Source organism: Garra rufa, chromosome 20, assembly GCF_049309525.1.
Source record: "Garra rufa chromosome 20, GarRuf1.0, whole genome shotgun sequence".
Lineage (NCBI taxonomy): Eukaryota > Metazoa > Chordata > Actinopteri > Cypriniformes > Cyprinidae > Garra > Garra rufa.
Window position 1 is genome coordinate 9,393,932 of NC_133380.1, and position 26,853 is coordinate 9,420,784.

The 26,853-nt window shown below is 35.5% G+C and overlaps 1 protein-coding gene across 1 annotated transcript in view; it reads right to left on the reverse strand.

Moving 5' to 3' along the window:
• tex264b (testis expressed 264, ER-phagy receptor b) overlaps positions 1–26,853 on the reverse strand; it is a 64,671-nt gene that overhangs the window by 27,623 nt on the left and 10,195 nt on the right. The window contains exon 2 of the mRNA XM_073826290.1: positions 19,928–20,149. Within this exon, the coding sequence (XP_073682391.1) occupies positions 19,928–20,149 (222 nt within the window). The remainder of the gene's footprint in view (positions 1–19,927; positions 20,150–26,853) is intronic.

Genomic DNA, 26,853 nt, shown 5'->3' on the forward strand with positions numbered 1-26,853 from the left:
GAACTGCTAGTTCATTTTCACCTCATGGGTCAGAGTGCTGTTTCATTTACACCTCAATGACCACACACACACGCACGCACGCACGCACACACACACACACACACACACACACACACACACACACACACACACACACAATCCCACCTACACACACTCCTCCAGCCACAGCTTGACCGCCTCCAACACGTCGCCTCAACACATATTGGCCAGCTCGCTTCATCTTTTCTTACCTCACACACACAGATACCCAAAAACACATTTGTCAGGCAATAAATAATTCAGCTAATCAAAAGCTTCGACTCTCTCTTTGGTTTGTGCCACATTAGCATCTCCTTCCACAGTCATTGCAAGTTACAAATACAAATCCTCTTTAATTCAGGTTTGATCATGTGTCCTGCAAAAGCTGATGGGAGATTACTACTCTTACGCCTCGAGTAGCTTTGGTTTTGAATTATAACTCTCCTTTCAGCTTGACTGACACACACACACAACCCTTGAGGGCAGCGGGACAGAAAATCAGTCCTTGAGTTTAGAAAGATTATTCATCCACCTTGTAATTTAATGCATGATGATAACACCATCAAGCAGCATCTTGAATCTTCAAAAACCAAAAATAATCAATTTCCAGCACCACAACCATGCAAATATCATCTTGTCCCCCCTTCCTATACTAATTCTGGATTCATCTTATCTTAATTCTCAGCCACTTTCGCACAGAGGGCTGATCAATCATATTCAAATGTGACATTTACCTCTCGCAAATGTTCCTGGACTCCCCCAGGCTCTGGGACAAAAGTCATGTTTGAACTGCTGGAACGGAACAGGCTGGGCAGAGGGACGTGTTGCCGTCCCTCTTGTGGCCTGACCAGACATCCGCCACTCACCAATGTCTCATATCGCACAGTCCCTGCGGGCACATGTGCTTACACACACACCGCAGCTCTCTTCCAAACTGTGCCAGGAACACTTTTAAAGCAGTCTCATAGTTTTTAATTACACTGACATATGTGAATGTCACAGATTTGGAAAGAATGATCTTATTACCTGTACTGGACACTTCCTCTTCAGAGCTTCAGAGTATATTATTAAATTAATTAAATTATGATTAATTACTTGATTAATCGTCAGAATAATCAACTGATTACTCAGTTACAATAAAATAATTAGGTCTATTTTTAGTACCACCAAAAAAATGACCAGATTACTCGATTAATCGTCAGAATAATCAAACGATTACTCAATAACAAAAATGTAATAATTATTAGGTCTGTTTTATTCACTGTCAAAATAATCGACCGATTACTTGATTACAAAAATAATTGGGTCTATTTTTTTATTACCACAAAAATTATCCATTACTCGATTAATAATCAGAATAATCGACCGATTACTCAGTTACAAAAATAATAAGGTCTGTTTTTATTACCACAAAACAAAAAGATCAGATTACTCGATTAATCATCAGAATAATCAACCGATTACTCAATTACAAAAATGTAGTAATTATTAGGTCCGTTTCACTGTCAAAATAATTGACCGATTACTTGATTACAAAATAATTATGTGTGTATATGCATGTATGTGTATATATATATATATATTTTTTTTTTTTTTTTATTACCACAAAAAAAATTATCCACTCAATTAATCATCAGAATAATTGACCGATTACTCGATTACAAAAAAAATAATTAGGTCAATTTTTATTAACACAAAATTATCCGATTAATCGTCATAATAATTGACCGTTTACTCGATAACAAAAAATAATTCAGACTATTTTTATTACCGCAAAATGATCCGATTATTCGATTAATCATCAGAATAATTGACAGATTACTCAATTACAAAAAAATAATTAGGTCTATTTTATTACCACAAAAATTACCCAATTACTCGATTAATCGGATAATTGACCGATTACTCTGACAAAAATTACTAAGTCTGATTTTATTACCACAAAAAAAGAAGCAATCACTCATTTAATTGTCAGAATAATCGATCGATTACTCGATTACAATTTTTTTTGTATATTTTATTACAAAAAAAAGATCCGATTATATGGTTAATCGTCAGAATAATTGACCGATTACTCGATTACAAAAATAATTAGGTCTATTTTTATTACCAAAAAAAAAAATCATTTTCTTATTTTTTCGAAATAAATTATTCTATTAATTTAATTATAATAATAATTATTATTATTATATTTTATAAATTAATTACAGTTATTATAAGTATTATTTTATTCAGCAAGGATGCATTAAATTGATCAAAAGTGACAGTAAAGAAAATGTATGTTACAGAAGAAGTTTTAAATTAAAAATATTAAGCAGCACAACTATTTTTGATAGTTTATGATTTCCGAAGGATCATGTGACACGAGTAATGACTCCTAAAAATTCTGTTTTGTCATCACAGAAATAAATTGCTTTTTAAAATGTATTAAAAAAGAAATACGTTATTATAAATATTAGTAATATTTCACAACATTACTGTTTTACTGCATTTTTTATCAAATTACTTCAGTCTTGGTGAGCATAAGAAACTTAAACTCAAACTTTTGAACAGGAGCGTATAAGTAGTTAAGAAAAATCACAAACTAGTTTCTTTTTAAACTTCAAATTGCTTTCTATGAGATTAAATTTAAAAAAGTAAAGTCTCCTGGTGCTTCCATGTTTCTCCTGAATTGAAAAGATCCAATCCAAATCCAGAGATTTCAATATGAATTCAAACATTTGTCCACAACATGCATGTCCATTTTAATTCAGGAGAAACATCTGAGACAAGGTTAAAACTTAAATGAAACATATCTCAGAACTCCCAATAAGCAATATCTGAATAATGGAATTTTAAAATAATCTAAATCCCATATGAATGAAATACCATGAATATGATAATCATTAAGTGTCATGGTACAACCACAATACATTTCTGGGTGAGAATCCCACCTGTCTGATTTCAATATTCAATGCTCTAGAGTAATAAGTGTTAATGATTCAGCAAGGAATATAAGGTGACAGAGCAAACAAACTAATGAATATTTCATGACACGGGTGGAACAGCTGAGCCACGGGTGGCGACAGCTGGAAAAAAAGAATAGAAAACAAACAAACGATTCAAAGCACAAATTAGGAATAAGTGTCACTGTCTGCACCTGGAAGCAAACTATAAAAATACGCTATTCTAATAACGTGCGTGTGTGTGTTTGTGTTTGTGTTTGTGTTTGTGTGTGCTACATCTCAGCCACATCAGACAGTCTAGTCATAGGTCACAAACAGCTTTGGCTTGCGGTCAGGAAGGCCATATGGTTGAGTGGGCAGTAGACCGTCTAGAGAGAGACACACAAACACTGGCAGCGTTAAAGGCCAGCAATGTCAATACACACAGAACACATACACACCTACTATCCAGTCAACCTTTCAGGTTTTCCATGTATCCGTCTGTGCCCTTTACCAGCAATGATCTTGGCTCAGGCCTGCAGGGTGCCCAAAAATGCCCTCAAGTCCAACAGATGTGCAGTGGCTTCTGCGGATGCTGAGGGCACCTCTAACAATCATGCGAACAGCTTTCGTACAATGCTCAACAGACACTATTCAGTCAGAATAAATAGGAATATTGCAGGAAATTCTGACGAACTATTTCTCAATATTAAAGTCCTTCTGTAAAGATACAGTGGAGATCAAAATTCCTAGGTCGAAATTCAAGGTCACTGCTTGGTTCTAAAAGGAGTAAAAGGGCAGTTTTTAAGCATATTTATTAAATTAATTGTATTCCGAAGCACAGATTAAAAACTTAAATGAGATATTTGAAAATGAACTCTGATCAAAATTAAGAACACTTACAGATACTTCTGAGTTATTGGTTATAATTTGGCACCTGGTGCTAATAGCCCCTTTTAACTGGCAGCATTTCTTCAATTTCCACTGTGATTGCAAAATGGTGGGCCGCCCTAGGGTGACTGAAACCCTGTGACAGGAGGTTGTCCAGATAAAGGCCAATGGTAATTTCTCAAATATAGCAGGTTTACAATGATACTAAATTATTCAAGTGCCCCAAAAAGGCTAGTCATCCATTTAAGACAAATGCATTTGACAGCAAACCTAAAGATATTAAACCTAAAGGCATAGTGATACATTCACAACCTGATTGGTTTGAATGACGTTTGTTTCGTGACAGAAATCTCACAGAACATTCCAAACAGAAGGAAAAGGTGCGTTCTACTTGAAGGATTAGTTCACTTCCAGAACTAAAATTTACAGATAATGTACTCACCCCCTTTTCATCCAAGATGTTCATGTCTTTCTGACAACATTTCAGGATTTCTCTCCATAATGAATATGTATGGTGTCCCCAAGTTTAAACGTCCAAATTGCAGTTTAAATGCATCTTTAAAGGGCTCTAAGCGATCCCAGCTGAAGAAGATGGGTCTTATAGCAAAACGATTGGTTATTTTCTAAACAGATTGACAATTTATATACATTTTAACCTCAAATGCTCGTCTTGTCTCGTCTCTGTGATGCGCATGTGTGATCCGGGTCAATACATGTAGGGTATGTTGAAAAAACTCCCATCTCGTGTTCTTCCCCAACTTCAAAATTGTCCTACATCGCTGTAGAAATACCGACCCAGTTTTTACAAAGTGAACATACAAAGAAGATCAAACGCCCTTTAGCCAAAAAGGTAAAACGTTGAAGGACGATTTTGAAGTTAAAGACGAAAATTAACTGGGAGTTTTTTTTACATATCCTAACTGTATTGAACCGGATTACAAAGACAAACCAAAACGAGGATTTGAGGTTTAAAAATTATTTAAATTGTCAATTTGTTTAGAAAATAACTGATCGCTTCGCTAAATAAGACCCTTCTTCCTCGCCTAGGATCGTTTAAAGCCCTTTGAAGCTGCATTTAAACTTTATTTTGGAAGTTCAAACTTGGGGGCACCACTCATATCCATTATATGGAGAGAAATTCCATGTTTTCACACTGCAAAATGAATAAAGCAGTTCCTTGAAAGTAAGAACACTGAAATAATTAAATGCCCGGGTCAGCGTCCTCATCTAAACCCGATTGAAAATCTCTTGGCGACAAAGTTATGGCTAAGAAACCCAGTACAGTCATCAAACTGTGGAAGAAAGTGGTAAAAGAGTGGACCAATATCACACCAGCGCAGTCTGAGAAACTAGTGATTTTTTGTGGCCGCAGGGCCTCTAGACTTGCGACTAATTACTGACAGCTGTAGCCCTCCAAAATTTTAGTTGTAATCTTCTTTCGTGCTACAGTGGTTACTGTTCTCAAATTCTGATCCTTGTGCTTTCCACAAAATAAAGGTTTTGTTGACATTTTGTCAAACATGTTAGAGGAATATAGGTATACCTACAGATTATATTCCTTCAAATTTTGAGCCATGAAGATTAACAATATTTCAGAAAAAAGCAAGCATTTATAGTTCTCTAATTTTGATCTCCACTGTATATTCGTCTAATGCTAAAATCCAGGTAATCTCATTTAGGAAAATTTTCCCACCCAAACTTTTTGAACAGTAAGATTTTTTTATGTTTTTCTGCTTATCAAGCCTGCTTTTTTTTTATCCGTAGGACAGCAAAAACAGAAAAATGTTGAAATATTTTTACTATTCAAAATAACTTTTTTCTATTTGAATATATTTTATATATTTACCATTCAAAAGGTTAGAGCTTTTTGGGGGAAGGAAAGAAATTATAGAAATGAATACTTTTATTTAGCAAGGATGCTTTAAATTGAACAGTGATAATGGAGACATTTAAAATGTTACTAAAGATTTTTTATTTCATATAAATGCTGTTCTTCTGAACTTTCTATTCATCAAAGAAACCTGAAAAATTATACTCATAACTATATTTCAACATAATAATAATGATAAATGTTCTTTGAGCAACAGATCAAAATATTTGAATCATTTCTGAAGGATCATGTGACTGGAGTAATGATGCTTAAAATTCAGCTTTGAAATCACAGGAATAACTTAAATTTTAAAATACATTCAAATAGAAAACAGTTATTTTAAATAGTTTGGATCAAATAAAAAACATTTAAAAAACAATAAAAAAAATTTGTTAGTGTATATATTTGTATGTGTAAATAAAAAATAACTTATTTAAAATTATTTCACACCATCAACTAAGATGTATTCCGACTGGAAGAGCTCCAAAGCCTTTCCATTATTGATTGATTTGGTTAATGGCTTTCAAATCTATATAGTGTAAAATTAACTTACAGGCTGTGGCAATTTTAATATAACAGCAGACTTCAATTTTGATTAAGTACAATGGCTTTAAGGCTTTCAATTATGCTGCTGACCAATTGTGTTCAGGTTTATTATTAGAAACACATTAAGTGCATATCCTTCAATAAGACGATCAAGCGGCACTTAAAGCGGCAATTCACCGATGGCAAAATGGGCTTTTAATAAAACTTGGCTGGCTATGGAGGCTAAAGTCTAAATCTTTCCATACAATGTCAGTAGCATAACAATGCAAAAATGGTTAAAAATCAGCTTTAAGTTACTTTTTAATGGTTTTCTTTTTTGCCTGCAGCATTATAAACCAACAAAGTCTGCAAAAAAATACATTTATGTCAGTTATTAAAGGAGAAATTCAGAGAACAGGCTAGACAAGCTGCTTGTGTAAAATTCATCACACGTTCTGCTAATATGACACCCTTTCACCTGAAATACCAAACAGCTAATTAAGAAACCAGGCAACTGAGACTGTGAAAACACACAGCGTGACACCTGGTTGTCGATTCGATCTAAACTGGATGCCAATAAAATACCCTGAATGGGAATTTAATCTTAATTAAACTTTTCCATGTAGATGTTCACATTTTGTGCATCTTTGTGAGGATTGAGGACAGGCTGCACAAAATACGCTGCATCTCTCCTGCAGCGTGACAACAGGAGATTATCAAACATGGAGCTTTTTCACGAGCAAACAGCAGGAAGGTTTGGTTCATGTTGTCATCCTTCTCCAATAATCTTTAGAGGGAGCTTTTGAGCTAAAATGTCACTGTGGCATTTGGAAGAGCATTTATCTTGGTCCAAGAAGTTCATGGCCACTTTGGTTGTTTGATTGTGGACTTTCAGCTTAATGCTGTAGGATGGAGAGCGGAGATAGAGAAAGACCAAGTGAGGCGGACACAGCTAGATAAGACGTACATTTGTGGTACAATGTGAACAAAATCAAAATTCTGATCAGAGCAAAAGTATTTGACATTCCAAGTGCTGATGTACTGACTGTCAGATAGTGCTATACATATTCTAAATGACAAGGCAGACAGTTGCCCACAAGATCAAGAATTTTGAGTAGTTTGAGGTCTTGAGTTCATGACAACCTACCAATCAAGCAGGAAAGTGCGAACGACATTATATGCAACACCCTGTGTATTGTGGTTTTCAATTTAGCCTTTTTCCCATAGTTGTCTCTAAATAAATTCTGTCATCATTTACTCACCTCACAAATTTAAATATAGGTACACTTAAAGTACAAAAAATATCCTTTAGAAGAATATAAGTGCGAAATGAATGTAATGTTTTCAGTCACTTAATTGCATGTTAATTGCCATTAAATGGAGTATTAAATGCAATTAGCTTAACCTCAGAGTGCTTTTTTGACCCACTTATTTAATTTTATAATTACTTCCACTGTCACCAAATGTACTGACAAGCATGTTTGATTAACTAAAATATACATTAATGTAATTTCTATTGTAATTATCTATGTTGTGTGTGTGTGTAATGATGGACTTGGAATTTAATACATTTAAAATGTTTACTTTAAGGGGAGACACTGCAGGCAAAAACAGTTTTTTAATGCACCTGTCAAGTTTGAGATTTTGGACTTTTTGGTTTTTCATAAAGTGTTTTTTCAGACTAGTGGAAAAAAACATCCAAAAGACACAGTTAAGTGTTTCTTTTATAGCACTTTATCTATTTGTGTCAAAAGATTTCAATTACAATACATATTTTTAAAGGCCGTTTTCTAAAAATTCGTTTTTTCTCCTACACTGAGCCATAAATCTCCACTTCAGTAGCACGTACACAAAACCAAACTTTACATTTTTGTTCTTGTCTATATCCTGAAGGTTTTTATAGAGGGATTTGTTCCTATATAATTTGCTTGATTTTATACAACATTTTATTCCCAAAAAAACTGTAAAAAAATATGTTTTCTGCCTCTAAGTATTTTCTGAATTATAGAGTGACAAAATGACATACCCAAAATCCCCTCTGTAAAAACATTTGACTCTAATATGTCAAAAAATTGATCAAGATCAAGAACTGACTTCATCCAGTGTTTAGATTTTTGTACTAGAAATGTATGCAAGTTAGTGCATATTGCAATGCTTTATATACATATTACAACCTAACATTTTAGAAAACTTACAAATACAAATACAAAAAATGTTTGCAGTCATCAATGTAATCAATCACCTGAGTAAGGCGATAACTAGTAGTTAATTTTTTTTACCCTATTCACCTGCAGTGTCTCACCTTAAATGTTTTTTCAAATAACACACTACACTTTAGTATGGTTTAGTGTGCAAGTCAACACAAAGTAAAACCCGACCTTACAAAGTGCACTTTTAAAGGATTAGTTCATTCTAGATTTAAAACTTCCTGATAATTTACTCACCCCTTTGTCATTCAAGATATTCATGTCTTTCTTTCTTCAGTTGAACAGAAATTAAGGTTTTTGAGGAAAACATTCAAGGATTTTTCTCCATATAGTGGACTTCAATAGGGATCCATGGGTTGAAGGTCCAAAGTGCAGTTTCAATGCCACTTCAAAGGGCTCTACACAATCCCAGCCGAGGAATAAGGGTCGTATCTAGTGAAACTATTGGTCATTTTCTAAAAATAAATAAATAAATTATATACTACAAATTTAAACACACATGCTCATCTTGCACTAGCTTGACTTCACACATCACCTAGTCACATTGAAAAGGCAGGAAGAGGGCCTTTTTTAGCCATTTAATTGGATTTGCTATAGAAATACAACATTTTTGAACCTTTTAACAGTTACAGCCACAGCTATGGGCCGATCTCCATAAAAGTTTGCATGCTTGTTTAGAATCATGTGCCGCATTTGCTCAATCAGTTTTGAGTTTTTATTATAGGTATTTTTGGCCATGCCCATTTTCTAAATGAACCCATTACAGCTATCCAAAGGGAAAAGTTAATCATTTTTTGATGATTATTGATCTAGAGAGTCTAGAGAATTGTACTGCAGAGTTTTTTTTTTAGGTTGAGTGTAAAACCTAGGAGTAGTTCACAATAGTACATTTTCTTGTAATCAAAACAATTTGATTGACAGCAGTGGTCCTGCCGGCAAAGTTGTTCAGAATCATGAGATCGATTGTACGATGGGAAGATCTAGTGTATGCGTGAATGTATGAACATTTTCTGCAATTTGAGGTCCTTTATCATAAAAATACAGTGTTTTTGAATTCTTTTTAACCATTATAGCACTAGCTGTGGTCCGATCTCCTTAAAACACTGCATGCTTGTTAAGAATCAACTGTCGCATGTGCTCAGCAGGTTTCCTGAAGTTTTGAGTTTTCCTTTAGGCTTTATAGGATCTTGGGTAAATGTGGACAGGCCTAAAACGACCCTGTTATAGCTTCCTTTTTTTTTTTTTTTTAAATATTGACCTAGAGAATCCAAAGAATTGTACCGCAGTGTTTTTTTTTTTCAGATGATGCGAAAAACTAGTTAAAAGTAAAACTAGTAAAAAACTTTTTTTTTTTTTTTTTTTTTTTTTTTTTTTACATCTTGATCATTTAACAAACACTTTGATTGACAGCAGTGAAAATGCATTTTTGAAAATGTTTTTCAAAAAATCCCAATGGGATTCCAATGATATAAGACACTGCAACTGACTGTTTAGGAATTATAAGCGTTTTCATACTTTTGATCACTCTAGTGCCATGTCAGGCCGATTGGGGTGAGCCTTGGTGAAGTTGTTGGCGATGTGAGTACTACCACCCCTCCAATTTTCAAGTCTCTACGACTTAGGGTTTGGTCTGCACAATCAGTTTTAAGTGGAGATTGCTGATCCTTGGCCATTCTAACAATTACAATAGGGTTTCAGTGCTACATGCTTGAACCCCTAATAACACACTAGTTACTTTTATATGGTTTAGTGTGTTAGTCAACACAAAGTAAAACTTTTCTCATGTCCCCTGTTCATGTCTTTCATTGTTCAGTTGAAAAGAAAATAAGGTTTTTGAGGAAAACATTCCAGGATTTTTCTCCATATAGTGGACTTTAATGGATGCCAAAGGGTTGAAGGTCCAAATTGCAGTTTCAATGCAGCTTCAAAAGATTCTACATGATCCCAGCCGAGAAATAAGGGTATTATCTAGTGATAGATAGCGTAAACAGAAGTACCAACCTAGTTCTTACAAAGAATACATGCAAAGAAAGTCAAACACCCTTTACAAAAAAGGGTAAAACAATAATGTCGGATGATTTTTAAGTTGGGAAAAATTAAAAAATTTAAAATTAAATACTTTTTTTGAACCGAAGTACACAGACGAAGAACTAACCGCCTGACCTTCCCAGCATGATTACGTAATGCGTGTAGTCATAGACGTGTATTGCAGGGCTACTGCAAGACGAGCATTTGTGACTGAAAAGTATATAAATTTAGTTTTTTTTTTTTTTTTTAGAAAACGAAAGATCGTTTTGCTAGACATTCCTCGACTGGGATTGTGTAGAGTCTTTTGAAGCTGCATTGAAACTGCGATTTGGACCTTCAACCCATTGATCCCAATTGAAGTCCACTATATGGAGAAAAATCCTGGAATGTTTTCCTCAAACACCTTAATTTCTTTTTGATACAGATTTGGAACTTGAGGTTGAGTAAATCATGACAGAGTTTTCATTTTTGGGGGTGAACTATCACTTTAAATCATTTGAGGCAAGTATAACGATTTAACACAATTCGGGTATAATTTTGGCTCATGTTGCAACAGTTGTTCTAGTTAGTTGGATGTCACCTGTGCACTAAATTTCTCAAACAGTGCCACAGTTTCTGGAACCGGATTGGGAGCACGGCTCTGACTGACAGTCACAATTCATCCAGTGTAAATAATGAACTTTCCCCCCCAAGTGGCAGTTTTTCTAGGTTGTCTTGCGAAATTTTCCTGGATATTTCACCATTTGTTTTTCCTTATGTTTTAACAAGATACCCAGTCCTGGATAATGAAAAACCACCCCACAGCATGATGCTAACTCCACCATATTTCACAGTAAGAAGAGTGTTTTCTAAGGTGTTAGATTTGCACCACACATATTTTTTGGCTAGGAGATTCTGGCTGGTCCGGCAACAAAATATTGCATATTTCCCACATTGCAGCTGAGTCACTATTATGCCATTTAGCATTTCTTGATCATTTAAAACAGAATCATTTATGCATTGTCTTTTTTGTTTTAGTCTTTTCACAGTTTGTAACTTGAATAATGACATCCTAATATGAATATGTCGTTGTTACTTTAAACATTCCTAATATACTAGGGAGTGTAAGTAGAACGAGCCAATTTAACGGCAACTGTGTCCTCATTATGGCTTCTGCAACACTGGAACAAAACAAAACAACATAGTTCAGCAATTGAAAAGAACATTTTGAACAAACAATGTCTAATAATTAATTTTAGTGCTTATGACTAAAACTACCATTGAAATCAAAGCATCAACATGGAATTTTAAATAAGGTGTAATGAGCGAATGTAAGCTTTTTTCGGAAGCACCACAGTGCTTTTAAAAGTGGCATTAATACCAAAGATTTTAAATTTGATCTCGGTCGATGAACTAACATTGTGTCTCGAGAAGAAATCAAAACTGCAGGACTGAGGCTGGGAAGGACCAGGACGTAATGAGCATGTAGTGTTATCTTAGCACAGCTAACCTGAACCTGTGGATCAATACAGACCAACAGGAGAACAGGCAAGCAAGCAGGGGTCTAAAAAAGATGCTGTTTCTCCTGTGTACTCACGTAAGAGAAAATGGAGGGGTAAGACTGACCAAATATTGATCTCATTCATTCAATCATGATCTCCAGACACTTTGTGCTGTCTCTTGTCCTTCCTGACTTTGATGAGGACCGCTGAGGTTCTGCGTGACATGTGTGAGTTATATGGGGCCGGCGTTGATGTGAAAACTCGTTCTCTATGCTGTCAGGATGCCTGACGGCTGTGATGATTCTTGGAAGTGCTAAACTCAAAAAATTGTTGGTACTGTCTGAGATCAAATACAATATGAGCTTGAATTGACACGGAACAAATCACATAGTCTAGTTATATAAGATAAATATATATAAGAAAATAAAGAATACTTTAGGTACTTGGGTACTTTCGTCAAAGCAGCTGTCCTGTTTAAAGAAATAGGTTAGTCAAAAATTCAAATTTGCTAAAAATCTACTCACCCTTAGGCCATCCAAGACGCAGATGAATTTTTTATTCATTGCAACAGATTTGGAGAAATTCAGCATTACATCACTTGTTCACCAATGTATCATCTGCAGTGAATGGGTGCCGTCAGAAAGAGAGTCCAAAGAGCTGATAAAAACATTACAATAATCTGCAAATAATTCACATGAATTCAGTCCATCAATTAACGTCTTGTGAAGCAAAAAGTGTGTGCTTGTAATAAGGAATTCAGTCAATTGTTTCTAAAATATGCTTTCTCCAGTTGTTTGAATCAGGAGAGAAATATGCACAGATCAAGCACGGCTTAAAAAGTGAAAAAAGTTGAAGTACTAAACAAATATGTCTTTGATGAGAGGACAACATGAGATGAACTTTACTATTATTATTTTAATCAGCTGTTTGGACTCTCATTCTGACGGCACCCATTCACTGCAGAGGATCTGTTCGTGAGCAAGTATGTAATGCTTAATTTCTCTAAATCAGTTTGAAGAACACCTGAGGGTGAGTAAATTCTAATTTTTGGGTAAACTATTCCTTTAATTGTGCAAATTTGCTTCTTGTCTAAAGCTATTTACATTGGAACTAAATTAATAATTTGAATTTAATAAAAATCCAGATCCCGACTGATAAAGACACAACAATTTATTTGCTAATTATATATTATATAGTTTATTTAACCCAATATAGAAGTCTACTCACTTAAAATATAGTAATGTATTTTATTTTTTCTACACTGCCGTTCAAAAGTTTGGGATCAGTACGAATTCATCAAGGCTGTGTTTATTTAATAAAAAATACAGAAAAAAACCTGTAATATTGTAAAATATATTTTGTAATTTAAATAGTGTTTTCTGTTCTAATATAGTTTAAAATAGAATTTAATCCTATTTATATCCTTTAGAATTCATTCTAATATGCTGATTTATTATCAATCAGTTGTGCTGCTTAAGATTTTTGGAACCTGTGATACTTTTTTCAGAATTCTTTGATTAAAAATAACAGCATTTATTTAAAATAGAAATCTTCCGTAACTATAAACACTACCGCTCAAAGTTTGGGAAGTTTGAAAGAAATTATTACTTTTTTATTAAACTGATCAAAAGTGATAGCAATGACTTGTATTGTTAGAAAATATTTCCATTTTGAATAAATGCTGTTCTTTTTAACGTTTTATTCATCAAAGAATCCTGAAAGTATTACAGTTTCAAAAAATGATTAAGCAGCACAACTGTTTCCAACATTTACAATAAATCAGCATATTAGAATGATTTCTGAAGAATCATGTGACACTGAGGACTGGAATAATGGCTGGTGAAAATTCAGCTTTGCATCACAGAAATAAATTATATTTTAAAGTATTTTAAAATAGAAAACTGTTTAAATTGCCATAATATTACTTTCTGTATTTTGATCAAAAAAATTAAACTTTGATTAGCATAAGAGACTTCTTCAAAAAAAAAAAACAGTACAAATCTTACTGATCATTTGAGGTTAACAAGTATAGAAATTGTAATAAAAAATAATAACCCATCATTTCGCTAGATAAGACCCTTCTTTCTCGGCTGGTAGTTTACAACCACATTTGGGATCATTTGAAGCCGCATTTAAACTGCATTTTGGAAGTTTAAACTCGGGGCAACTTAGAAGTCCACGATATGGAGAGAAATCCTGAAATGTTCCTTAAAAACCATAATTTCTTTATGACTGAGGAAAGAAAGACATCAACATGAACACAAGGGGGTGAGTACAATTTCTGTAAATTTTTGTTCTGGAGGTGAACTTCTACTTTAATCCATACACCCCAAGCTTGAGAACAGTAATAGAAATACTTGCCTTAGCAAGTAACTGTGACCAAAAAGCATGCACGATTCTGTTAAATTGAGTTTGAAGAATTATATTTTGTGGTCACGCATGCATGGGTAAGCGATACCGTAACGTCACTTTACTGCACATTATAAACACAAAGAAAGCAGAACAAGGTTTCCACTTGAACGACCTCCTCCAGGAACGGGTCTGGTTGCCATAGGGATTCCCTTCTACTATCCTAGTCAGAATTAGAAGCGTCTCTGTGCAATCTGCCCACGAACAAGGGAGGACCAACCTTCCGTCTCACATCACCAACTGCCTTCAAATTACTCATTCTGACTGTACGCAAAGTTCAATCATCCGCAGCCCACGGAAGCTACGGACAGACGGCCTTTGCCATGGATTATTCATGACCAGAAATATTTGCCTTTTGTTGGTGATGTAAAAAGAGAGGGCTGTTTAAAATGGAAATTCACTTCTAAAAGATATATTTAAGAGTGACTTTGAAAAACGCAGTCTGTGAGGCATCAAGAGAGCAGAACGAATGTAGGCGCTGGTTGGCGGGCTCCTAGGTGTTGATTAGGGGCGGGAATCTGCAGGTCTCTCGTGAGGTGATGCATATTCGATGTATGTTGATAGACTGTAGGAATCGTGTTATGTAATGTAAACAAAGCCACGCTGGATCTGATTCTCAGGTTTGATGTGGAAGGGTTGCGCAGTCGGAGATGTTTGATGTGATCAAAAAACTAAGTTTTTTTAAGCTGCTGTAGCTGTTTGAACACAACTGAACATGCCACATGGTAGCATATTGAATAGAAGACTTTCAAAGAGAAACAAACCATGCGACAACCAGCTTGTGCATTAGTGTGATTGACTAGTTTATCGAAACTTTTTTTTTAAATGCTATGCATTAGATATGGATTTTAGAGGGTAACATGATTTGTTTTTCCATGAATGAAATGAGCTTAGTTTTCATTGCTGAAAATTGTTATACGCTGTCTACCCAGAATAAGGTTTATAAGGTTTTAAATCATTTTGAGCATCGCAAGAACATCGTAAACATTGTGCTTTTAGTAACTATTCCCAAAACAGTAAAACTTATAAAAATGTGTCTCGAGATTACAGTTGAGGTCAAAAGTTTACACCCCCCTTTCAGAATCTGCAAAATGTTCATTATTTTACCAAAATAAGAGTTATTTTTTATTTAGTTCTGACCTGAATACGATATTTCCCATGAAAGATGTTTACATATAGTGCACAAGAGAAAATAATAGTTGAATTGATTAAAAAAAAATGACCCTGTTCAAATGTTTACATACACTTGATTCCTAATACTATGTTGTAACCTGAATAATCCATAACTATGATTTTTATGTTTAGTGATAGTTGTTCAAGAGTCCCTGGTTTGTGATCAATTAAACTGCCTGCTGTTCTTCAGAAAAATCCTTCAGGTCCCACAAATTCTTTGGTTTTCCAGCATATTTGTGTATTTGAACCCTTTCCAACAATGACTGTATGATTTTGAGATCCATCTTTTCACACTGAGGACAATTGAGGGACTCATATGCAACTATTACAGAAGATTCAAATGCTCACTGATGCTTCAGAAGGAAACAAGATGCATTAAGAGCCGGGGGTGTAAACTTTTGTGTAAACAGGTAAAGCAGGTGAATAGGGTAAAAAAAAAAATATCTAATAGTTATCACCTTACTTACCCAGCTGACTGATTAAATTGATAATTGCAAACATTTTTTGTATTACAAGGTTTCTAAAATGTTAGGTTTGAATATGCAAATGAGGCATTATTTAATGAAATATGCACTAATTTGCATACATTTCTAGTACAAAAATCTAAACACTGGATGAAGTCAGTTTCAAAATTCTAGTTAAATTTTTTTTGACAAATTAGAGTCATAAGTTTTTACAAAGGGAATTTTAGGTCACATTTCGCCACGCCATAACCCATAATCAAGAAAAAAATTAGAACAGACAGGAAATAATATTTTTTTTTACCATTTTTTGGGGAATAAAATGTATAAAATCAAGCAAATTATATACGAACAAATCCCTCTGTGAAAACCTTCAGGACACAGATAGGAATAAAATTGTAAAGTTTGGTGTGTGTAAGTGCTACTAAAGTAAAGATTTATGGCTCAGTGTAGAAGAAAAAACTCATTTTGAGAAAACGGGCTTTAAAAATATGCACTGTAATTGAAATCTAATGACACAAATAGATAAAGTGCTATAAAAGAAACACTTAGCAGGGTTTTTTGGATGTTTTCTTTCCACTTGTCTGAAGAAACACTTAATAAAAACCAAAAAGCCCAAAATCTCAAACTTAAATGCATGAAAATACAGTGTTTGTGCCTGCAGTGTCTTCCCTTAATGCATTGTGTTTCCTTCTGAAGCATTAGTGAGCATTTCAACCTTCTGTAATAGTTGCATATGAGTCCCTCAGTTCTCCTCAGTGTGAAAAGATGGATCTCAAAATCCTTTCATCATTGTTGGAAAGGGTTCAAATAAATAAAAATGCTGGAAAACCAAAGAATTTGTGGGACCTGAAGGATTTTTTTCTGAAAAACAGCAAGCAATTTAACTGTTCAAGACAAACAAGGGACTCATGAACAACTATCACTAGAAAAACAGCTGTGGATCATTCGGGTAAGAACACTGTATTAAGAATCAAGAGTAATTGTTATGACAATCCTTTTTTGTAGATGTTGGCCATGAGGATTTAGAATAATCTGAAGCATTGTTTTTACTGAAACACTGCCATCCCTATGCCCAAACAAATGGAATAATCCAATATAATGATCCCTAGTGTTTGAGATAATAGCTGTCAACATTTAACACCGATTGGTCAACACAGATGTTCTTCAGGCTTTCGGAAGCCTAGAATTGCAAGCTGATGATATCAGGACTTCTATAAGGGACAGAAAGTAAACATGCATGAAAAAGGAAAGGGGTAGGACTCAAACAGGAGGCGATAAGTTATCTAGCAGCTGAGCAGACAGAGCTTGAGGCTGGAGGAGGCAGGAGGCTGAGCCTGTTGGCTGCGCTCACACTGACGCTGCATCAGGGCAGATGGCGGGGAGGGTTGAGGGGGCTCACCACACACACACACTGACACAAATACCAAAAAATATAGTGAAACTATGATGGCCATAAAAAATGCTACTAAAAACAGAGTAACTACCACATTCAAGGCCCAGAAAGGTAGTAAGGACATTGATTGAAAAGTCCATGTGACACAGGGCTCTAGAGTGCGACCAATTTGGTCGCACGTGCGACCTAATTTCTCAATGGTGCGACTAAAAAAAATCAAAGGTTGCACCGGTGCGACCAGCCGTTCGAGGGGGAAAAAACGAAACTCCGTCACTCTTAAAGTCTCCCTGTTGCTCAACAACAGACACACATTAGACCCATATCGTGGTCTAAAGCAATCAGAGATGAAGGACGGATCCCGCCCCCCCTCTGATTGGCCGTGGTCCAGATATTCCTGTACGTGTGTGTACGTTTGAAAATGCATGTGATGCAGTCAGGATGTCTCTACATTGTCAAGCGTTTACAATGCCTCCTCCGCAAAAACACGGACTGGATCGCGAACTCCATTCATAAAAACCGAATTTACTATGGCAAGGAATGCCACGTAATACGTTGATTTCTGGATTGATAAATCAAAAGTTGGTGTGTCACTTAATTCAAATCGTGATATGGACTAGTGTCTATGAAAACTGAAAGGCAAAAAGACCGTTTAAAATGAATCCTGCATGTTGCGTTTGCCTCTATGTATTAATGGTGGAGACGTGTATTTTTTTTTTTAACTACACGCGTATAGGCTACTGAAGCACGCGTGACGCTCCCGCTAATTTTTGGCATTTGCATCTCACATGAACAGATAAACTCAATCTCCAAACCTACTGTGTCACTTTTACCGTTTCATTTGAGAAAGCATCATATCATACTGTACACACATAAACTTCACGGCAATCTGTCAAAATAAAAGTACGGTTTAACATGAAACAGAACAATATTAGTCCTGTATTACTTTTGTACAGTATAATGTAGGTGTTTATATATTCCTATTTATAAATCATATATATGTTTGCCAAAAATTAAAAAGGTTTATTTTTCATTTGATTAAAAATAAATAAATGTTTTTGCTTTCATTTGATTATGAGGGAAAAAAAATAATTTATAGAGCCCTATTGTTCAAAATGTTAAAATAGAGAGTTTTGGACTTATTTTTTCACTGAAATGCTTTCGTTATTACACAAAGTAGGGTAAAGTACTGGGGAAAAAAATATGCTTCAAATAAATAACTTTATATTGACCAGATTGCTAGTTAATCATTTACAAGTCAATATTGCCTATATGGACAGGGATTTAAAATTTAAATTTTCTTAGGTGCACCTAAGAAAAAAAGTTAGGCGCACCAGTGCAACCAGTGCAAAAAGTTAGTCTAGAGCCCTGTGACATCAGTGGTACAACCGTTGTGTTATGAAACTATAGAATGAGAATACTTTTTGTGCGCAAAGAAAACAAAAGCAGTTGAACCACTGCTGTCACATGGACTATTTTAAAGGAACACTCCACTTTTTTTGGAAATAGGCTCATTCTCCAACTCCCCCCCCCCCCGAGTTAATAAGTTGAGTTTTACCGTTTTGAAATCCATTCAGCCGTTCTCCTGTTCTGGCGAATCCTATTAGACCAATATCATCACGTTCAAAAATGACCAGCAAACTTCCTTGACTATTACGCCGGAATGGGAGTGTAGTTCCTAATCTTATCGGCCTAGAAAATCACAGCTTTGCATTTCCACCGGTCTTAGTACACGATATAACTACAGAAGAGTCAAGTTTTAAATACAACAAATATGGAAACTTGTTGGTCATTTTTGAACGCGATGCTATTGGTCTAATAGGATTCAATGATCTATGCTAAGCTATGCTAAAAGTGATATCGCCAGAACAGGAGAACGGCTGAATGGATTTCAAAACGGTAAAAATCAGCTTATTAACTCGGGGGGAGTTGGAGAATGAGCATATTTCCAAAAAAAGTGGAGTGTTCCTTTAACAATGTCCTTACTACCTTTCTGGGCCTTGAGCATGTCAGTTGCGTTGCTGTCTATGCAAGGTCCAAAAGCTGTCAGATTTCATCAAAAATATCTTAATTTGTGTTCCAAAGATGAATGAAGGTCTTACGTGTTAGAACGACATGACATTTTTGGGTGAACTGTCCCTTTAAGCCACGGCTTTCAAATCTTTTAAACAAGCATCTCACCTTTCTTTCGAATCTCTGCACTTTACTCCACTTACCTCTTCCCAATTCGCAATCCTGCAACTCTCTCATTTGTTGCTTTCTTTGCCCTCATCCCCAGCTTTTCTTCTCTCTTTGCCCTTAATTGCTATTATTAAGTCTACTGCTTAATAATTACTGTCTCCATCCCTCCAGATAGAGGCCAGAAACACTGACAGACTAGGCGTTCATTCCCTCACAACCTCTCTGCGCCAGTACACCAATCATGTTGAAGGAAACAGTAGCAAACTGACGGAATCAATCACACCTGAATTAGGTTACTGCACCAACATGGCCTTCAAGTTAAGATGAAAAGCTAGAGAACAGGCATTTAGTAAATTTTGATGTTACCTTGATGTAGCAGTTCAGCTGTGGATAGACTCTCTGCACCCCCAGGAAAATAGATAGAGGGGTTCGGTGAGGGAAGGTGGCTGTAACGACATGTGTGACCTCTGGGAAAGAGAAAACCCGGAAGCCGTGCTTCTCATACAGCTGCTGCTGTTCCTCATTGGGGCCATCCTCGCCTTCACTTAAAATACTGCCCACTGCATAGCGACACTTCTGGGCTGGGACCTACAACACATAAACACACATTTTGTAACGGAGAATCAGTGTAAATATTAGTGTCAAAGATGATTGCTGAGAAAGGTTTTCATTTCATTACTTAAAGGGATAGTTCACTGTGTGGAGTACTTTTTATGATGGATGGATGCACTTTAATTTGCTTCAAAATCTCAAGAGCCATTTACTGCCATTATAAAACTTGGAAGAGCCAGGGCATTTTTTAATATAACTCTGAATGTATTCATCTGAAAGAAGAAAGTCATATACACCTAGAATGGTATGAGGGTAGTTTTACTTATTTTTTTTACTTATTGTAAAAAATTCAGTATTGAGCCTGAGAGACTAATATTGGGCATTCTACAGAATTGGTGCAAACTGCTGTTCCACAACCAAAAAAACTAATTTAAATCTTTCAAATTTAGATGTTTACTAGGATAATTCTATTATTTATTGAAACCCACAATAATATTTAAAATATTAGTATGCTTAATATGTATAAAATCAGCATTTATTGGGTACTTTCAACTGGGAGGTGGCTGTCCCAATCACTAACCCCTAAATTCCAAAACTTATGAAAATGATATTGAAATAATATTGAATTATTATTATTATTATTTATTATTATTTTTTTTTTACTTTTTTTCCATTGTTTTTAAAAGTATCTTTTTGAGTGAAGTTCAAAAAAATATTTATTTTATATTTCTTTGTAAATTATAAAATTTCATGGAGACGTTTCAGTAGTGGCATCTTTGTTTTTTGGGGTGTTATGCTATAAAATCGTCAATACCAAAACATTTGGTGGTGTTTCGGTAGTGAAATCTCTGTTTTTTGGGGTGTTATCCCATAAAATAGTCACTACCGAAACATTTGGTGGCATTTCGGTAGTGACATCTTTGTTTTATTGGGGTGTTATCCCATAAAATTGTCAGTACCAAAACAGTCACTACTGAAACATTTGGTGACGTTTCGGTAGTGGCATCTTTATTTTATTGGGGTGTTATCCCATAAAATTGTCAGTACCAAAACAGTCAGTACCGAAACATTTGGTGGCGTTTTGGTAGTGACATCTTTGTTTTTTTTGGGGTGTTATCCCATAAAATTGTCACTACTGAAACAGTTGATGGCATTTCGGTAGTGACATATTTGGTTTTTGGGGGTGTTATCCCAAAAAATGGTCACTACCAAAACATTCGGTGGCGTTTCGGTACTGACATCTTATTTTTTTTTTTTTTTTTGGTGTTATCCTATAAAATTGTCAGTACCAAAACAGTCACTACTGAAACATTTGGTGACGTTTCGGTAGTGGCATCTTTGTTTTATTGGGGTGTTATCCCATAAAATTGTCAGTACCAAAACAGTCAGTACCGAAACATTTGGTGGCATTTTGGTAGTGACATCTTTGTTTTTTTTGGGGTGTTATCCCATAAAATTGTCAGTACCAAAACAGTCAGTACCGAAACATTTGGTGGCATTTTGGTAGTGACATCTTTGTTTTATTGGGTAGTTATCCCAAAAAATGGTCACTACCAAAACATTCGGTGGCGTTTCGGTACTGACATCTTAGTTTTTTTTTTTTTTGGTGTTATCCTATAAAATTGTCAGTACCAAAACAGTCACTACTGAAACATTTGGTGACGTTTCGGTAGTGGCATCTTTGTTTTATTGGGGTGTTATCCCATAAAATTGTCACTACTGAAACAGTTGATGGCATTTCGGTAGTGACATATTTGGTTTTTGGGGGTGTTATCCCAAAAAATGGTCACTACCAAAACATTCGGTGGCGTTTCGTACTGACATCTTAGTTTTTTTTTTTTTTTGGTGTTATCCTATAAAATTGTCAGTACCAAAACAGTCACTACTGAAACATTTGGTGACGTTTCGGTAGTGGCATCTTTGTTTTATTGGGGTGTTATCCCATAAAATTGTCAGTACCAGTCAGTACCGAAACATTTGGTGGCATTTTGGTAGTGACATCTTTGTTTTTTTTGGGGTGTTATCCCATAAAATTGTCACTACTGAAACAGTTGATGGCATTTCGGTAGTGACATATTTGGTTTTTGGGGGTGTTATCCCAAAAAATGGTCACTACCAAAACATTCGGTGGCGTTTCGTACTGACATCTTAGTTTTTTTTTTTTTTGGTGTTATCCTATAAAATTGTCAGTACCAAAACAGTCACTACTGAAACATTTGGTGACGTTTCGGTAGTGGCATCTTTGTTTTATTGGGGTGTTATCCCATAAAATTGTCAGTACCAGTCAGTACCAAAACATTTGGTGGCATTTTGGTAGTGACATCTTTGTTTTTTTTGGGGTGTTATCCCATAAAATTGTCACTACTGAAACAGTTGATGGCATTTCGGTAGTGACATATTTAGTTTTTGGGGGTGTTATCCCAAAAAATGGTCACTACCAAAACATTCGGTGGCGTTTCGGTACTGACATCTTAGTTTTTTTTTTTTTTTGGTGTTATCCTATAAAATTGTCAGTACCAAAACAGTCACTACTGAAACATTTGGTGACGTTTCGGTAGTGGCATCTTTGTTTTATTGGGGTGTTATCCCATAAAATTGTCAGTACCAGTCAGTACCGAAACATTTGGTGGCATTTTGGTAGTGACATCTTTGTTTTATTGGGTAGTTATCCCAAAAAATGGTCACTACCAAAACATTCGGTGGCGTTTCGGTACTGACATCTTAGTTTTTTTTTTTTTGGTGTTATCCTATAAAATTGTCAGTACCAAAACAGTCACTACTGAAACATTTGGTGACGTTTCGGTAGTGGCATCTTTGTTTTATTGGGGTGTTATCCCATAAATTTGTCAGTACCAAAACAGTCAGTACCGAAACATTTGGTGGCATTTTGGTAGTGACATCTTTGTTTTATTGGGTAGTTATCCCAAAAAATGGTCACTACCAAAACATTCGGTGGCGTTTCGGTACTGACATCTTAGTTTTTTTTTTTTTGGTGTTATCCTATAAAATTGTCAGTACCAAAACAGTCACTACTGAAACATTTGGTGACGTTTCGGTAGTGGCATCTTTGTTTTATTGGGGTGTTATCCCATAAAATTGTCAGTACCAAAACAGTCAGTACCGAAACATTTGGTGGCATTTTGGTAGTGACATCTTTGTTTTTTTTGGGGTGTTATCCCATAAAATTGTCACTACTGAAACAGTTGATGGCATTTCGGTAGTGACATATTTGGTTTTTGGGGGTGTTATCCCAAAAAATGGTCACTACCAAAACATTCGGTGGCGTTTCGGTACTGACATCTTAGTTTTTTTTTTTTTTTGGTGTTATCCTATAAAATTGTCAGTACCAAAACAGTCACTACTGAAACATTTGGTGACGTTTCGGTAGTGGCATCTTTGTTTTATTGGGGTGTTATCCCATAAATTTGTCAGTACCAAAACAGTCAGTACCGAAACATTTGGTGGCATTTTGGTAGTGACATCTTTGTTTTTTTTGGGGTGTTATCCCATAAAATTGTCACTACTGAAACAGTTGATGGCATTTCGGTAGTGACATATTTGGTTTTTGGGGGTGTTATCCCAAAAAATGGTCACTACCAAAACATTCGGTGGCGTTTCGGTACTGACATCTTAGTTTTTTTTTTTTTTTGGTGTTATCCTATAAAATTGTCAGTACCAAAACAGTCACTACTGAAACATTTGGTGACGTTTCGGTAGTGGCATCTTTGTTTTATTGGGGTGTTATCCCATAAAATTGTCAGTACCAAAACAGTCAGTACCAAAACATTTGGTGGCATTTTGGTAGTGACATCTTTGTTTTTTTTGGGGTGTTATCCCATAAAATTGTCAGTACCAAAACAGTCAGTACCGAAACATTTGGTGGCATTTTGGTAGTGACATCTTTGTTTTTTTGGGGTGTTATCCCATAAAATTGTCACTACTGAAACAGTTGATGGCATTTCGGTAGTGACATATTTGTTTTTTGGGGGTGTTATCCCAAAAAATGGTCACTACCAAAACATTCTGTGGCGTTTCGGTACTGACATCTTAGTTTTTTTTTTTTTTGGGTGTTATCCTATAAAATTGTCAGTACCAAAACAGTCACTACTGAAACATTGGTGACGTTTCGGTAGTGGCATCTTTGTTTTATTGGGGTGTTATCCCAAAAAATGGTCACTACCAAAACATTTGGTGGCGTTTCGGTACTGACATCTTAGTTTTTTGGTGTTATCCCATAAAATTGTCAGTACCAAAACAGTCACTAGCGAAACATTTGGTGACGTTTCGGTAGTGGTATCTTTGTTTTATTGGGGTGTTATCCCATAAAATTGTCACTACCGAAACATTTGGTGGCGTTTCGGGTTTTTTGTTCTGTTTTTTGGTGTTATCCCATAAAATTGTCAGTACCGAAACAGTCACTAGCGAAACATTTGGTGACGTTTCGGTAGTGGTATCTTTGTTTTATTGGGGTGTTATCCCATAAAATTGTCACTACCAAAACAGTCACTACCGAAACGTCATCATTGTTTCGGTAGTGACAAAAGGGAACACATAATTTTATTAATTGGGGGAAATAAACAGAATTTTAGTACAGTTATGCAAATGTTTTGTATTTTATTATGTTTTTGTAGTGTTTAATTATAAAAGTTTAAATTCTGAAATGTAATGCTGTTGCTAAAAAAGCATTACTGTCACTACCGAAACATGGGATGTTTTGTAAAAATTGAAGTATACTGAATTATCAATTACGATGTTATGATAATTTTTGGTTAAAGGTATATTCAAACTAATGAATCTTTAACTTTGAAATCAGTATGATCAACTTTTTGCCTTTTACAAAGAAAAATTGGATTCAAAATAAATTACACTTGCAATATTGTTAAAAATGTAATTGTTATTTATTTACCTCTGAAAATATTTATATAATATTATATATGTGTATACATATATATATACATATATATATAGGATATACACTTTGCATACATACAAATATTTATATATAAAATCAAACCAACTTAAGTCTAACGGTAGTCAGAATGTGCTGGCTCACATAAAAATATATTTTGCCACACAAAATGCAATATCATTGCACTCCAAAACATTGACATTTTGGTCAAAAGATAAAAGAAAATGAACACTGTGTGAAACATACGTGCACCACACAAAACAAACAGTGGATAATAAATGCAGCCCTTTCTACCTCTCTTTAATTAGTTTGGCCCTGCTAGCTTTCACCGTTATCAACTTTCTCAGTAAGGCAGTAAGGATTATATCAAAGACAAGCACTTCTCGAGCCAACAAACACTGATCTTCCCAAACTGATCCCCAAACAGCATATCCACAACAAAAAACTTTTCCAGCCCCATTAAAACCCATCAGCTGCCTCCAGTAGTCACCAAAAAGAGCCATACACATCTCACAATGCTTATCTTATGCAACAAATAAGCAGGAAGAACTCTCTCACTCTCGCTAGCGCAGTTGTGTTCAAAGACAACAGGGAGCGTCCACGATTCGGTGAGTCACAGAGGAAAAGCAAGCTTAATGAGAATAAACAAAGCCACGGCTGAAAAAAAGCATATAAATAATGGATTAGATAAAGTTGCATGAGCAGGTGGCATTGTGTGGTGTAAAAAAACAACAATGAAGCTGTAGTTCGATAAGACTGTGCCTAGTTGCCACACGTCGTCTGGCAGCTTCGAGATCGGGGTGGACGGATGCCCAACTGTCACTTTTCATGCACGCCTCTTGCTTTTACCAACCGAAGGCATATATGCTTGCAAATGAGGGCACCGGGGAAATTTGAGATGGATTGTACGACCCAGTCTCGGCTCGGGGTTCAGGTCTCTCGAGGATTTCGAGGGAAAAAGGGTAGGTCGCTGAAGCTAGACTGTGACAGATGAAGGTCTGTTTAGAAAAGAGGCTGCAACAGTTCCCAGAACATTCATCCTTTAAATTAGAGGAAAGTGTTCATTCATCTTGCAGTCTTCGGTGTCATTTTCGGCCTCCTGTCGAGCCCTCCAGGAATAGATTGCACCACCAGTCAGGAAAAATATCAGTCAGAAACGCAGAATTAAACTGGTTTTAGTTCCCTCTCAAAATCGTTCAGTGTTTATATTACAAGTCCTAATCAATTCTGATCCTTCAACAGCATCACATAATTCCTCAAGTATTCTACTCACAGCTGGATCGTTCTGAGGCCTTGTTCTGCGGGAGGTCTGGTTTCCCGATGCGCCCCCAACAGGTGTTGTTCACGGGGAGTGTGTTTTAACAGACTGGCCTGTCACTAAGCCTCCATTTGCTCAGAGCCTTTGACAGAAATTGTGACTAAGTCTCTTCCAACATGGCATTAGATTATAAATAAATGAGCTCAACGACAGCAACTTTAGGGATTGCCAGAGACCATGTTCTGTCAACAGTTTAGTCAACAGGGCATCTTTAGGATTTAGCTATAGTTATTTTTGTTTTAAATAAGGTCTTTATGATATCAACATTTTTGATACCATAGAAATGTGTGACCCCGGACCACAAAACCAGTCATAACGGTACATTTTTATGAATTTGAGATTTATACATATCTGAAAGCTAAATATATAATAAATAAATAAATAATTTCCATTGATGTATGGTTTGTTACGATAGGACAATATTTGACCAAGATACAACTATTTGACAATCTGGAATCTGAGGGTGCAAAAAAAATATTATGAAAAATGGCATTTAAAGTTGTCCAAATGAAG